Source organism: Diadema setosum, chromosome 17 (assembly GCF_964275005.1).
Source record: "Diadema setosum chromosome 17, eeDiaSeto1, whole genome shotgun sequence".
NCBI classification, from domain to species: domain Eukaryota; kingdom Metazoa; phylum Echinodermata; class Echinoidea; order Diadematoida; family Diadematidae; genus Diadema; species Diadema setosum.
The window spans coordinates 16312471-16328163 of record NC_092701.1 but is presented as its reverse complement, the minus strand read 5'-3'; the positions used below and the strand labels follow the sequence as shown (position 1 = coordinate 16328163).

The 15693-nt window shown below is 38.2% G+C and overlaps 1 protein-coding gene across 1 annotated transcript in view; it reads right to left on the bottom strand.

The window, feature by feature from the left end:
• The window catches only part of LOC140240391 (peroxiredoxin-6-like), a 30307-nt gene that overhangs the window by 5305 nt on the left and 9309 nt on the right, over positions 1–15693 (bottom strand). Inside the window, exons 3-4 of the mRNA XM_072320162.1 lie at positions 12744–12884; positions 337–410 (exon numbers count right to left, since the gene is read on the bottom strand). Coding sequence (XP_072176263.1) covers positions 337–410; positions 12744–12884 — 215 coding nt within the window. The remainder of the gene's footprint in view (positions 1–336; positions 411–12743; positions 12885–15693) is intronic.

Below are 15693 nucleotides of genomic sequence, written 5' to 3'. Positions count from 1 at the left end.
ATAGCAGTAATTTAGCTCTATCACTTCTGGTTCTAGAAATGAAGATTTTTAAAGATACCTTAATAATTTGGGGGAGTTTGGGCCCCTTGGGTGGGGCATGGTGCCCATTTTAACAAATTGAGATCCTATTCCCCTAGGGATGCTACCTGCCAAATTTGGTGAAAATCGGACTTGGGGTTTTCAAGAAGAAGATGAAAATGTAAAAAGTTTACGCACGATGCATGACGGACGACGGACGAAGAACGATTGCAATAGCTCACTTGAGCCTTCCGCTAAGGTGAGCTAAAAAAACACAGAACAAAACAAAATCCCAAAGTGATAGCATCAAGTACTCACTCAAAGTTCCTTCCTGTGGTAGCTGGATAGAGAATGGAAAGTTTCAGTTTCTTGTCTGGCCCAATGATGAAAACCTGTCAATTGGAGATTGGATGACAAAGATGTGAAATAGTAAGATATGAAAGTGAGCACCAGTTCTTCTTTCTGTGTCCCCCCCCCCCCCCAAAAAAAAAAAAAAAAAAAAAAATTACTGTGCATGTCATTTGATTACCACACTATGACTACTTAAAGGACAAGTCCACCAAATACATAAGGATTGAGAGAATGCAGCAATATTAGTAGAACACATCAGTGAAAGTTTGAGGAAAATGGGACAATCCGTTCAAAAGTTATGAATTTTTGAAGTATCTGCGCAGTAATTGCTGGATGAGAAGACTACTACAGTGTACGATGTCACATGTGCACGATATAAGGAAAATAAAAACAGAATTTCACAAAATACTTTTTGAATAAAGTTTACCTTTCTTCAACTTGTTACTGACGTATGTTAAGGGTAATTTTATTCCCCTGCCTTCTGAAAGAGAGAAGTCAAGTGTTTTTTCGTTATGCAAGAAAAATGGAAATATGTTGAATTTTCTTTATTCTTTCTTCATATCGTTGTACTCATGTGACATCACAAGCCATAGTAGTCTTCTCATCTAGTCGTGACTCAGCAGAAACTTCAAAAATTCATTGTTGCTGCATTATTGCTGCATTCACTAAACCCACATGTCTATGAAGGTGAACTTGTCCTTTAATAATTCAGTATTAGTCATTGATAAATGGCTGTGCATTGAGCCAATTGTTGGATCATTGATTATTTCATATTCTTTTCATTTCGCTATCGCGTTCCTATCAACAAAATAAAGTGAACTGTTTGCTTTTCATAAACAGGATGATTGTCAGATCAAGTCTCACTTAATATCTGTACAGAAACAAAATAGCAAATCATTCCTAAAACTTGAGCATTAAGTTTGCACTACAGTTGACAGTTTGTGTGTTTTAGGGTTTTTTTTTTTCTCTCTCTCTCTCAATCAGCTTGCAATAGAACATGCACAGTGTTAATTTGATATCTAACAGCATGACATGAATATACATTTAGATATATATTATCTTTCCTATATTTTGGAAAAGAAAGACTCTTTTGGGAGAAAACTTGCACACTGTAGGTAAAGTATAAGTTATCTTTATTAACTCTATGCAACAAACTTACGACTGATTTAGTAAACACATAAATGGCACTTGTCATGACTCAGTTTTGATCATTGTAAAAAGCTACAGTAGTTGTTCTCATTCAAGACTATATAATTTAAGAACCAGGCTAGCTATGAATATTTCACAGTCTATTCAAACATGTGCTCTTACCCTAATAGCAAAATGACTGTGTGCTTTTGAAGCAAATCTCAATCAGAAACTGTTTAGTCTACTCAGGAAGAGTATGGCATCACTAGAGTGCATATATACATGTAACCCTTTCAATACACAACTTAGCAAAAACAAATTTTCATGAAAGGACTCTGCTATTTCATTAACTTTGACCTGTAGGGTTTCTGTACAGCAAATGTCTTTCATTTGAACATGTAGTACAAAGATCACAAACACTTGATAATTGTAGCACTAGATAAACACACAACTCTCTGATGCAATTTTGGAGAGATTTAAAGCTTTATCAGAGAAACATCCCCAAGTCTCAAATGCTCTCATTAAACTCATTAATTTTCAAATCGCTGCACTACAAACCGGACGTGAGAATATTCTCCAGACATTCTTTAATGACCAAAAAGCATCTACCATATTAACAGATTTTTTTTCTAGCATAGAAAGAATAATGAGTCACATGATTGTCTGCTAGGCCGCAGTACAGTCCACAGGGATGAATTATTCTACCTTCAGTTTCCCCTTCCCAACTCCCTTCCCTTGTTAATAAGAACCAAAGGGCCCTTAATCATTACACTCCATAGTATAAAGTCATAACATACATTGTATAGACATGAATAAAGAGACTATGAAGTATAATTGACAAAGAGACCAGACAGCGTGATATCACAATTAAAATATTTCATAAGTACGAGTACAGTTTGCTCCATGATTACAACTTGTATACTGACATCATTGTACATTCCCCCCCCCCCCCCCCCCCCAATGTGGCCCTAAAGCACGATACTGCCAAAGTTAACTAGTGTGGAACATAATATGACTGTAGTGAGCACATCATGACATATCGTATCTTCTTTACTCAGTGTACTATGATTACGTCATTTTGAAGAGATTTGTAGGAAAGTGTATCAAAGAAGATCATTTGATACACTTTCCTACAAAAATCACTTCAAAATGACTTAATTTCTCAGCTTTCATGCACGCAGCTTAATAAGACTCTTGTTTTTAAGAATGCTTTTTCTTATTTGTACACGAGGTGAATAGCATATTTTGTTCCTTTATTGGAGACAAAGGTTGAAACCTTGATCAAAGGTCTAGAACTTCTAATAATTACTGAATGCAATAACTGCATTTCACTAAAGGTTTTCTGTTGCAATGCCAATGCAAGTCAACAGTATTAGGTTAATGATGTGCATTTGTCCCTGTCACTCATCCTTGATTTCCTGATCTAATCATACAGTGTACCATGCACAGATAATTTTTGGCATTCATTTTTAATGTTTACTTTTAGATTATCCTCTTCTTCCTGTGATAATGCAAGCCATTCCAACATGCACAAGATTCTCCATATCACTTGCCAACAATTCACACAAAGATAGCACAATCTCTAACACAGCCCTTCTTTCCCATGCAAAAATATTTTTCACAAAGGCATGAAAAGTCAACAGGAAATTGATATTTTGAGAAGTTTTGTTGGTGGGGCTTATCAACAACTTGGAAACTCAGTAATAAAACATATTCAATCAAATCCAATTCAAATCATGAATTTGTAATGTTCTGACTTAAATATGAAACTGAAACCAAATTGGCATGGGCATAGCAAGCAATACACCTCTAACAACACGGAGATAGTGGAAAGCATGCACTCTTTGTAGGCATGACACAGCAATTCAGAATAGGTATTGACCTGTTGGATCTACAGGGGAAATCAGTCTAGCTTTTCAAATTTGAGGTAGCATGCTTATCATTGTGCAGGCTTCGAAGGCAGTCACTTGCTAAAATGTTTGTATTGCGTAACATCAGATTGGTCTTCTAAAGTCCACTGGCTATTTTGCATACCTGGACAAAAGATATGCCCGACTTTGAAGTACAATGCAGTTTCACAAGCAGTTCCTGTGCCATGAAGTTACAAATGTAGATGGCTGTGGCTGCAGCTTCTGTACACATGCACGTACACCCAATTAAACACACAGTTTGTTCTGCCTCCAAATCCAATCAAATGGAGGTTAGACCATGCACAATTGAATTTACTGGGTACAACAAACTGGCAGGTACATTAGTACACTGTATTTGACAAACTTTGGGTTTGGAAAACCCAATGGCAGCCATTATGCTTTACCAGCAAGAATTTAAAGGACATGTTCACCTTCATAAACATAAGGATTGAGAGAATGCAACAATATTAGTAGAACACATCGGTGAAAGTTTGAGGAAAATTGGACAATCGATGCAAAAGATATGAATTTATAAAATTTTTGTGTTGGAACCACTGGATGAGGAGACTTCTACAGCTTGTGAGTCATATGGGTACAACAGTATAAAGAAAATGTGAAGAAAATTCAACATATTTTCACTTTTTTTCCCATAATAAAAGAGCACTTGACTTGCCTCTTTCTAAAGGCAGGGGAAATAATATTACCCATAACATTTGTCGGTAACGAGCTGGGGAATGTGAACTTTTTTCAAAAGATGAAATTTTGTGAAATTCTCTTTATATTTTCCTTATATTGTTGTACGCATGTGACATCTAAGTTATTCACACACTGCAGTAGTCTTCTCATCCAGTGGTTACTGCACAAAAACTTCAAAAATTCATAACTTTTGAAGGGATTGTCCGATTTTCCTCAAACTTTCAATGATGTGTTCTACTAATATTGCTACATTCTCTCAATCCTTATGTTTATGAAGGTGAACTTGTCCTTTAAATACTTTAAATCATGCATATCCTACGTTCACATCTTTCATCATTATTGAATTTCAGCCAAACCCAGCAATAAACAGTTCCTACAACAGAGACTAAAGGTATTTGTGTGAACAACACCAACCCCCCCCCAAAAAAAAATAATAATGATAATTGTATGAATGTAGCAATATGCAAAAATATTACATGCCCACTTTAATACACACATACATACAAACACACACACACACACACACACAAGGGAATATAATACTGATCAGATTTTGCAATCTGCACAGTACTCAAGACATACTTTCATACTTTTATGCAAGTAAGATTTCAGCAATATATTCTTACTTTTAGACTAGGGTCCAGTTGCATAAAAGAGACGAATCAATCATAAGTCAGGTATCAGCCAAGTATTCAGAGTTATGTTTATCTGGCTGTAAAATTAACAGAAGTAAATCAGAAGCTATATGGATTGGCAGTAAAAAGGGGTGTCAGGAATTTCCTCCTTCAGCTCAAGGAATTGATTGGAAAACCTCAAATTTTAAGTCATTGGGAATTAATTTTTCTCTTAATCTTGGATTACTCTTTGATCTTCATTATAAAGAGAGATTGAAAAGAATTGAACAAACTCTCAATTGTTGGCGAATGAGAAATCTTTCCTTAATTGGTAAAATATGTGTTTTAAAATCTCTGGTGTTACCACAGTTAATTTATTTTCTGTTCTTTGTATAAATAAACCTCCCCTATTCTTTAAAGGACTCAATAAGTTATTTTATAAATTCATTTGGAATGGAGGTCAAGATAGGGTGCAGAGAAAAATGATGTGTAATGATTACCTTCACTGTGGCTTGCGAATGACTGATGTTCAGATGTTCGCACTTGCTCAAAAAATGTCCTGGGTGAAATGTTTACTTGATAAAGATTATAATTGTTTGTGGAAGACTATTGAAGTATCCTTTTTAGAAAAATTCAATGCAGACAGAGATGTGTTATGGAAATCTTATGCTCCTGAATGTATATTGAGATCCTTGAATAACATATAGTTAGCAGAATCTTTACGTACATGGTACAGTTTCAGAGAGAAGACTTCTTTTGTTTATTTTGGACATAAATTTTCAGATCTTGTTTTATGTCAGTCACTGTTGTTTAACAGACTAATTCGTTCAAAATCTAAGCAGTTTTTATATTATAATACTTGGTGTGCTAAAAATGTTCATACAATTGCGGACTTATTTAATCCACCTTTACCTGGTTATAGATTATTTGAAGAATTTGTGTTAGACTTTGAAGTTCCCAAATCTGATAGAAGAAAATACAACTTTTTAATTAAACATATTCCTCATGAGTGGCTTGATAACCCAAGTAACACAAATATTGATGTTATTGATACCCTCTCTGAGCATTTGGTTAAAATGAAAAAGGTACCCTGTTATGCTTATAATATATTGTTGGATAAGTGTGTCCCAGACACACGATATGTATTTTGGGGCAATAAAGTAGCTCTTCCGCATGATATTAACTGGGAAACTGTGCATATTAATAACTTTAGATGTACTATAGATACTCGTTTACGCTCTTTTTATTTTAAATTATTTCATAATACCATAGCCTTGAATTCCTTTTTATACAAGATTAAACGGAAGAATTCCCCAAATTGTAGTTTTTGCAATAAAGTTGAAGAAACAATAATACATCTTTTTTGTGATTGTGAGAAGGTAAGCCCCATTTGGAATGATTTGTTACGCTTAATACACAAAAAGTATGATTTAAATTTTAATTTAACAGATTGTAATAAATTTTTGGGGGTTGTCAAGGATAAATTTTTGACATTTCTTTTTCTGGCAGTTAAATATTTTATTTATGTGTGCAAATTTAAAGGTGGTAATCCTAATTATGTGGCAGTAAAGTCTTTTATTAAAACTCTGAAGGAAACAGAATATCATTTGGCAAAAAAGAGAGGCAAATTATCAACCCATTTCAAACAAGAGACCCGCGGGTCTAGCGCTCACCCGAGTATCGCAAGTTCACCTTTCATGCAGTCACTAATCTAAATTATTCACAGCTCTACCAAAATCTGACCAGGCATTCTCAAGTAGAAGATGAAAATGTACAATAAGGGCCCAATTTTTTTAAGATTCCTTAATTTGGGGGGAGTGGGGCCCCCTGGGGCCCTCTGGGTGGGGCATGGTGCTCATTTTGATAAATGGAGATCCTGACCCCCTAGGGATGCTACTTGCCAAGTTTGATGAAAATCCATCATGAGGTTTTCAGGAAGAAGATGAAAATATACATTTCAGGCCCTCATTTGGACCTTCCCAACCATCCCCCCCCCTACCCCTGCCCCCAAGAGGGGCACCCCTGGATCTCCTATGAACAAACTTGAAACTACAGTCATTAATGTACTCACTCATAGTATTATCTTAGCTCTATAACTTCTGATTCTAGAGAAGATTTTTAAAGATTCCTTCATTTTGGGGGTGTGGGCCCCCCTGGGGGCCCCCTGGGTGGGGCATGGTGCCCATTTGAACAAATTGAGATCCTAACCCCTTAGGGATGCTACCTGCCAAGTTTGGTGAAAATGGGTCATGGGGTTCTCAAGAAGAAGATAAAAATGTACAATTTAGGCCCCATTAGGACCCCTCCTCACCCCCTCCCCTGGTCCCAAGGGGGGCACCCCTGATTCTGCCATGAACAAAGTTGACACTTCAGTCATTAATGTACTAACTCATAGTATCAACTTAGCTCTATCACTTCTGGTTCTAGAGAAGAAGATTTTTACAGATTCCTTAATTTTGGGGGGTTGGGGCCCCCTGGGGGCCCCCTGGGTGGGGCATGGTGCCCATTTTAACAAAATTGAGTTCCTAACCCCCTAGGGATGCTACCTGCCAAGTTTGGTGAAAAGAAGATAAAAATGTACAATTTAGGCCCCATTAGAACCCCTCCCCACCCCTCCCCCCTGGGTCCCAAGGGGGGCACCCCTGATTCTGCCATGAACAAACTTGAAACTACAGTCATCAATGTACTAACTCATAGTATTAACTTAGCTCTATCACTTCTGATTCTAGAGAAGAAGATTTTTACAGATTCCTTAATTTTGGGGGGTTTGGGCCCCCCTGGGGGCCCCCTGGGTGGGGCATGGTGCCCATTTTAACAAATTGAGTTCCTAACCCCCTAGGAATGCTACCTGCCAAGTTTGACGAAAATCGGTCTTGGGGTTTTCAAGAAGAAGATGAAAATGTAAAAAGTTTACACACGACGCACGACGCATGACGGACGACGGACGACGGACGACTGACGATGCACGACGGACACCGGACAAAGGGCGATCGCAATAGCTCACTTGAGCCTTTGGCTCAGGTGAAGTAAAAATGGAAGTTTGATTTGTAACATGCATATGCATATTGTACATGTAGTACCTTTTAAATCATACCACTCTAGTTATATGTATATTTACCTTGTTATATTTATCTTATACATTTATCCTGTTAACTTTCAAATGCTCTTGTTATATTGCTGTCTGCACCTTTGCCGACCGAGTTGTCCTCTGCCAAGGGTGTTGGGAACTACATGTTGATAAATATTTCCGCGTACAGAGAACCCCATTAGAACCCCTCCCCACCCCTCCCCCCTGGTCCCAAGGGGGGCACCCCTGATTCTGCCATGAACAAAGTTGACACTTCAGTCATTAATGTACTAACTCATAGTATCAACTTAGCTCTATCACTTCTGGTTCTAGAGAAGAAGATTTTTACAGATTCCTTAATTTTTGGGCGTTTGGGCCCCCTGGGGGCCCCCTGGGTGGGGCATGGTGCCCATTTTAACAAATTGAGTTCCTAACCCCCTAGGGATGCTACCTGCCAAGTTTGGTGAAAAGAAGATAAAAATGTACAATTTAGGCCCCATTAGAACCCCTCCCCACCCCTCCCCCCTGGGTCCCAAGGGGGCACCCCTGATTCTGCCATGAACAAACTTGAAACTACAGTCATCAATGTACTAACTCATAGTATTAACTTAGCTCTATCACTTCTGATTCTAGAGAAGAAGATTTTTACAGATTCCTTAATTTTGGGGGGTTTGGGCCCCCCCTGGGGGCCCCCTGGGTGGGGCATGGTGCCCATTTTAACAAATTGAGTTCCTAACCCCCTAGGGATGCTACCTGCCAAGTTTGACGAAAATCGGTCTTGGGGTTTTCAAGAAGAAGATGAAAATGTAAAAAGTTTACACACGACGCACGACGGACGACGGACGACTGACGACGCACGACGGACGCCGGACAAAGGGTGATCGCAATAGCTCACTTGAGCCTTTGGCTCAGGTGAGCTAAAAATGGAAGTTTGATTTGTAACATGCATATGCATATTGTACATGTAGTACCTTTTAAATCATACCACTCTAGTTATATGTATATTTACCTTGTTATATTTATCTTACACATTTATCCTGTTAACTTTCAAATGCTCTTGTTATATATTGCTGTCTGCACCTTTGCCGACTGAGTTGTCCTCTGCCAAGGGTGTTGGGAACTACATGTTGATAAATATTTCCGCGTACAGAGTACCCAGTTGTTTGTTTATACAGCTGTAGTTGATTCTTTTCTTTTTTTCGAGATTTTCGGCATTTAAAGGAATGTGGAGAAGAGGGCAAGTTCTTCCAAACCTTTGTAGTTGTATGTATGTACATTTATGTACAATCTATTTTGTTAGGTTGGTATGTTTACAATGTATGTAGAATATACGTTAGAGTGTTTTTACAATGTGTATGCTTGGGAGGGAATAGATGCTCCCTCCACTTATATCTATTTCATCAATAGTCATACATTCAAAGTGTAAGTGAGTTTGCCCTTTTCCCCTCTTTCTGTGGTGAATCGAAATCATCTCTTATTTTTGTTGTGAACTACCGCATATCTTCCGGTTTTTCATTTCCCCTCTCCCCTTGATGGAGGACTGAAGGTCAAACGTACCTCTACTTTGCTGCCTTTTTTCTCTTTTTCTTTTCTCGCAAATTTATTTTTCTTGTTTGTGTTATTTGTATACCATAATTAGAAATGATTTATGTTTGTATGCCAATAGTTGAAATCAATAAAACATACAAAGAAAAAAAAAAGTTATGTTTGCTTTTCTGATAAATGTTTAACCTCAACTTTTATGCAACAGGGCCCAGACGCACTTTTTATTTAGATGGGTACCTCAAATTCTTTGCACTCTTTCAATGGCTTTGTTTCATCTTACATGTAAGCCACAAGAAATATGAATACAGCTCGATGATATATAATTACAAAACTAGAAATGTCGCTATGGCGACTGATGCCTCCGCCATAATGCATGATTCTCCCAATAGGCGTATAGTACAATGTCTTCACAATGTGTGATCCATGACAGTTTCACATAACTGGCAAAATATTGAAATGACATGTTTGTCAGAAATGTCTTGAACTGGGTTTGCTATAATTTTCTAAGAGTGCAGGTACACATATTTGGGGAATTTTGGGGAAGTTTATGCATTGAGTAATTTCCAAGGTATGAAGAAAGAGTGTGATGATGGTACAAAATAGATTTTTTTTTGTGTGTGTGTGGTTTTTTTTTTTTTTTTTTGGGGGGGGGCATTGAAACCTGGCCTTTGACCCTTAACCTTTGACCTTCTGGCTGGAAATTTCCCGGAGAATCTCCATTAGGTAATGCATGTATTAAGTTTTGAAACTAATAATACAAGCATTGCATATACTAGTATATGAGGGAAATAGTAAAATTTTGAGGAGTTGACCTTGACCTTTGACCCCTGACTATTGACCCATGACCCCTAAATTCCCTAGATAATCCCTGCCAGACAGTACATGCATATCTGTACCAAATTCCACGAAGATACATTGAACCATTTGCAAGAAAAGTGATATTGCAACATTTTCACCTAACCTTTGACCTTTTGACCTTTGACCTTATGACATGACACTCTCTCTGGAGAATCTTTACGCAGTAGTACATGTCCACACCAAGTTTCAAGAAAATACCTTTGGGCATTGCATAGATATGGGGGAAATTGCAACATTTGTAGCATTTGACCTCGACCTTTTGACCTTTGACCTCTTGCCAATGTCACTAAAATCTACTCAACTAATAGGCCGGTTTACTAATGTATGCACAGATCTTTAATTTTGCACACGGCCGCAACCTCGGGCAAACAAAGGATGCGAGCCTGCAACGTCGGCTGCTGCAGCCGTCCCCGACACGTGCCCACATGTAGACTTACGTGTATGTTGTGTACATGTGTGCGATGCATCTTCTTCGTATTACCTCCTGGCATTTCGTGTGGCTCTAAATCAATTCCCAACCTTAGATGAGGGAAAATTCTGCTGTGATCAAACGCAATTTGGACTATACTTTCGATTTTATTGAATTTTGGCTTCGATTTTGTCTTCAGTAGTTCTGAAAATGGGTGGAAAACACTGCTGCTACGGAACATACAACAGTATGACCGCATCACTTCAAACTTCAATGATTTTAAGCATTATGATTGATTGTGAAATCTAAACTAGACAACGAATCTCTTATAATCGATATGTTTCCAAGGATTTTTTTTAAAAGTTAGACTCAGACTGATTAGACCTCATGAAATAGAATGACGATTTTGACCTATTTTCTATTATAACAATAACAGTTAGGGGGCCTAGCCCTATATAAACTAGATCTAGAGTAGATCTAGACGTAGGCCTAGACCTAAAATTAAAAACAAAAACAATGATAGACCTAACCTCCCTGACATTCGCAGTAGGCAACATTTATTTCCCCCGTTGACTTATTCATCACGACCCAGGTCTAGTACGTTGGTTTGTTGAGGTATGTCCGGTCGGCCTAACCTCACTAAGGAAAACACGAAAAGGGCTCGTGTCCGAAACCTCATTGAACTTCAGGCTTGAAACACTCCCATCCGCGAAAAGACGGTAGTCCTCAAATGACTTGTATCCCTTTAGCATTTCCAGTCATAGTCAGTCCAATTGATGATCAGGTAGTTGAACACGTCAAAGAGTCCAAAATCTGGAATACTCTCGAAGTTAGATGTAAACCCAACGAGCTTGTTAGGGTCGGAGAACGAGCAGCCTACCAGAGCGAGCTTCTCCTGTAGTGGCTGTACAGTGACCGGCCGGTGTCCGCCCGGGAGAGGTCGAGATCGACGGGCAAATCCAAATCGGCTACGGCAGTTGCACTAGTTTGATGAGTTTCTCCTTGTTGTAGCCGCTTGTGCTCACACCTATATCCCTAAAATACTCAGTTAATTCCTTAACTGTCCAATTCTTCCATGGCTTGCTCGAACTTTGGCTAGAACTTGAAGCTGACGCCATCTCAAAGCAAGATTATAGCAAACAAAAGTTGTCGATTATCCGCAGCGAGTAATGACCGTAGACAATACACGCGTGAATGCAAAAACAGTGTGGCGCGCGCGTCCGCGCTTATTTCGCTTGCCCGACCTAGTTACAATCACTAGGGTCGCGTGGGGTTGACGTCATTATGCATATCATTAGTAAACCGGTCTATTGTCCCATCATACATCATCCTTGGACCAAGTTTGGTGAAAGCTGCTTCATCCAGTTTTGAGTTATCATGTAAACAGATAAATTTTAGGATTTGACCTTGATCTTTGACCTTTGACCTCTGTCCGATTTCACTGAAAAACTAATCAAGTAATTGTCCCATCATACATCATCCTCCAACAAAGTTTGGTGAAATTTGCTCCATCCAGTCTTGAGTTATCGCGTATACGGATACAATTTCATGATTTGACCTTGACCTTTGACCTTTGACCTTTAGGCGATTTAACCCAAAATCTAATCAAATAATTGCCCCATCATACTTCATACTTGGACCAAGTTTGGTAAAATTCCAGTAAATAATTCTCAAGTTATCGCGTAAACGAAAGCGGACGTACGTACGGACGTACGTACGGACGGACGGACAACCCGAAAACATAATGCCTCCGGCACCACTTCGTGGCGGAGGCATAAAAACTAGAGAAGCACTTTGAGAGCACAGACCTAAAACCTAAAAAATGTGCAGCTTGAACTCCCAAGTTCATTGACCATACCTGCCAAAATATCAAAAATCCTTCATAAAATCCACTACCAACATTTAATCAGCTGTTCCTTGTGTCATTCTCAACCTTTCCTGCAAGTTTCATCCAAATCTGTTTGCAACTTTTTGAGTTATTTTGCACACAGACAAACAAACCAAACAACCAACCAACCAACAAACAGACAAACCAACGGTAATGAAAACGTAACCTCCTCCCTTGGCGGAGGTAATAATGATAATAAATCATGCAAGTATCAACAAGCAGAAGAAAGAGTGAGGAAGACATGAGATTAGTGACTTACAGCTCTGGCAGTCAGTGGCATGCCAGCCTTGTCTTTCTCATCTGGGTCCACCATACCAAGCTTGACAGCCAACTCACGCTTAGGGTCAGCAATGATTGGGTACGGCCAGTCACTGGTGAAACCCGAATAGCTTTGGATGTCCTAATTGTCACAAAGAGAAAGAAGATGAAATTATTAATATCTTTCAGCATTTCATTTCTTGGATGATGTGTTTCAAAATCTCCTAATGTCATTCATATTAACTGGTCATCAATCTTTCATGTGTGGCTAAATCTGGAATCTGATATTAAGGTGAATTCCTACTTGACTAAACTGAAGTTATTGCTGCAACAAATATTTTTGTAGAATAGTGTGATTAGGCGTGACTTATAGTGTGCCCACCCATTTCATTTCTTGTAAGCACGAGCTTCACATTCACTTCACTTTTAACTCTAGTAACTTATGAAAGGATGATGCTACCGATTAATTTACTCATGGATAGAATGTGTTAATAGAGCATGATTAATTTCAGCATAATCTGATATAATCCAGGGAGGTATTAGAGAAGGAGAGGAAACAAGAATATCTCTTTTGTACCCATGTATGCTCCGTGCTGCCCAGAAGTTATGTGTGCTATCGCAGGTGTTAATGAATTGATTTGACAAAAGACAGCATTTCTATATACATGTACATTATTCCTCATTCACAACACAAACGGACTGAGCAGCAGTTCACTGTCCTATTTAATATTTTGGCAGTGCAGTTATTAGTGTGTAGAGAACAGGAAATGCGAAAAGAGATCAGTTAAAATTTGTACTTCTTTAAACTGTAAAATGCTATCAGCCTGTTGAAGATGAGTTCCAGTATACTCAGGCAAACGTCTATTGGAAATGCGTGTTATAGCAAAATAAGCCCATCCTCAACGGATTACGTACATGGAAACACGCTCTAGCCAATTATTTAATCCAAAAGATTTCTCAAATACTAAACCTGGCAAACAAAATTATGCACAGATATGCGCAAGATGGTTACCCTGTTGAGGATGAGTTCCGAGTATACTCGGGCAGGGGTCTACGGGAAATGCGTGTTGTAGCAATATCAGTACCGGTACGTCCTCAATGGGTTATACACTAAATTTTTATGCGATCTAAATTTTCTCCTTCTTTTTTTCAGTCCTTGGGTAACGATAAAACATAGATTTGAAGAAAAACTGGAAGGATCTGTTCTGCAACACATAACCAAATAGTTCCACAAAGGATTTCAACATTTCCTCTGAAATACCCAGCTTAAAATGGTTAAAATCAAGAACCTCTTATTTGGTCTTTATGCTAAAACTCTATGTAAGAGCAGCTTGGAGCATGGAACATCAAAGCCAGTGTTAAGCATTCAATTGTCACACAATAGAACCTGCACACAAATTTGAACAAATCAGACAGAGATTCCATTCCTTCTCTGACACCACCCTGGATAATCCCTTCATTGTTGTTGCTATGCAATTGTACATTCCGTTTTTGTCCCATTCGTCGCACAGAGCACAGCTCAGTATTAAAATTGTAAGTACTTGAATAGACCCCATACCTCAGAGTTTGTTTGTTTTGGGGTTTTTCTCAGTTCACACTTTTCCAGAATGTGTGCTTTCTTTCCAATATAGAAAGTCCATTTCAAATGAGATCATTTCATAGCTTTAAGTCTGCTCTTTTGGAATCTGCTCTTAACTATTCAAATATCCACATCTGGCAGCTCTTTGGTTTGTTTGTGTTTTTTTTTTTTTTTTTTGTGATGCAGGGTCACATATTTCCAGCCAAAGTTCATTGATCTTTGACATTGACTTCTGATATTTTATTCATTCAACTTATAATTTCATGAAGATAAATTTCCATCTTGCTACCAAGTGAATTCTCTCTCAACATTCCTGTCTTATAGCTATGGTTTGAAGACATTTCTAACAAAAGCAGCTCATGATTTTGATCTCATAAGAGACTACGTACAAAATTGTGGGAAATGCATCAATCAAAACTAGCTAAAAGCACTCGGAAAGTGCAGACCTCTGCCAAGCAGCTCATTTCCACCCATACAAGCATGACAGCACCCAATTTTCCCATATAGAAGCCTTTGATTTACGTCATTAGCTTCAAGCTTCGGGGTGCCTTACCCAAGCAAAGCACATGTGCTTCTAGAGAATGTATGAAAAGCTAAAATATTAGTTGTATAAAGCACATCTTGAACTCCAAAGTTCATCTACCCTATCTACCAAAAGATCCTAAATGCTTCAAGAATCCATAAAAATTCCAATATTTTGCTTACTATTCAAGCAAATGTGAAATCACACAGACTTGACAAGTCAAATGGGGGGGGGGGGACATGTTATTTTTTTTTTTAACCACCTCGAAGTTTCAATCCAAGTTTCAATACATAGAATGACTGTGTCATAAAATAAACTGTAATTTATGTGCTTACAATTCAATGTACTTTGAAATTCATATATTCTGTCACTAGCCAAATTTATCACGTCAGTGTGATGCAGTCTCATAAATCATACTATCAAAGACCTGGGGTTTTTTTTTTTTCGCTATAATCAGCACATTTCAACAATCATCACACCAAAAGCACACATGATGAGATAAAACGTGATGTAACAGTAAAGGGCAACTTGGCTACAAATCAAATAAGATGAAAATGCAATGAAAGATGTGTGGCTGATACCAATGTTTGACATATACACCACAATTTCCTGTGCCATGTGTCACTGGCCTAAGTATACATTGTAAAACATTCCTTCATCGCACGTATCAGGTTACAGCAAATCAAATAAGTCAGTTATTGAAATACATCACACAAAGTATATCCCTACCATGCTTTCAGACCTTTGGCCTGTCCCATCATTGATTCACACTGCATATAATATCCATAGCTGGGGAAATACACTGTAGCTTGTGATATATTTTCATGTATGAGATATCTTTATCTAAAA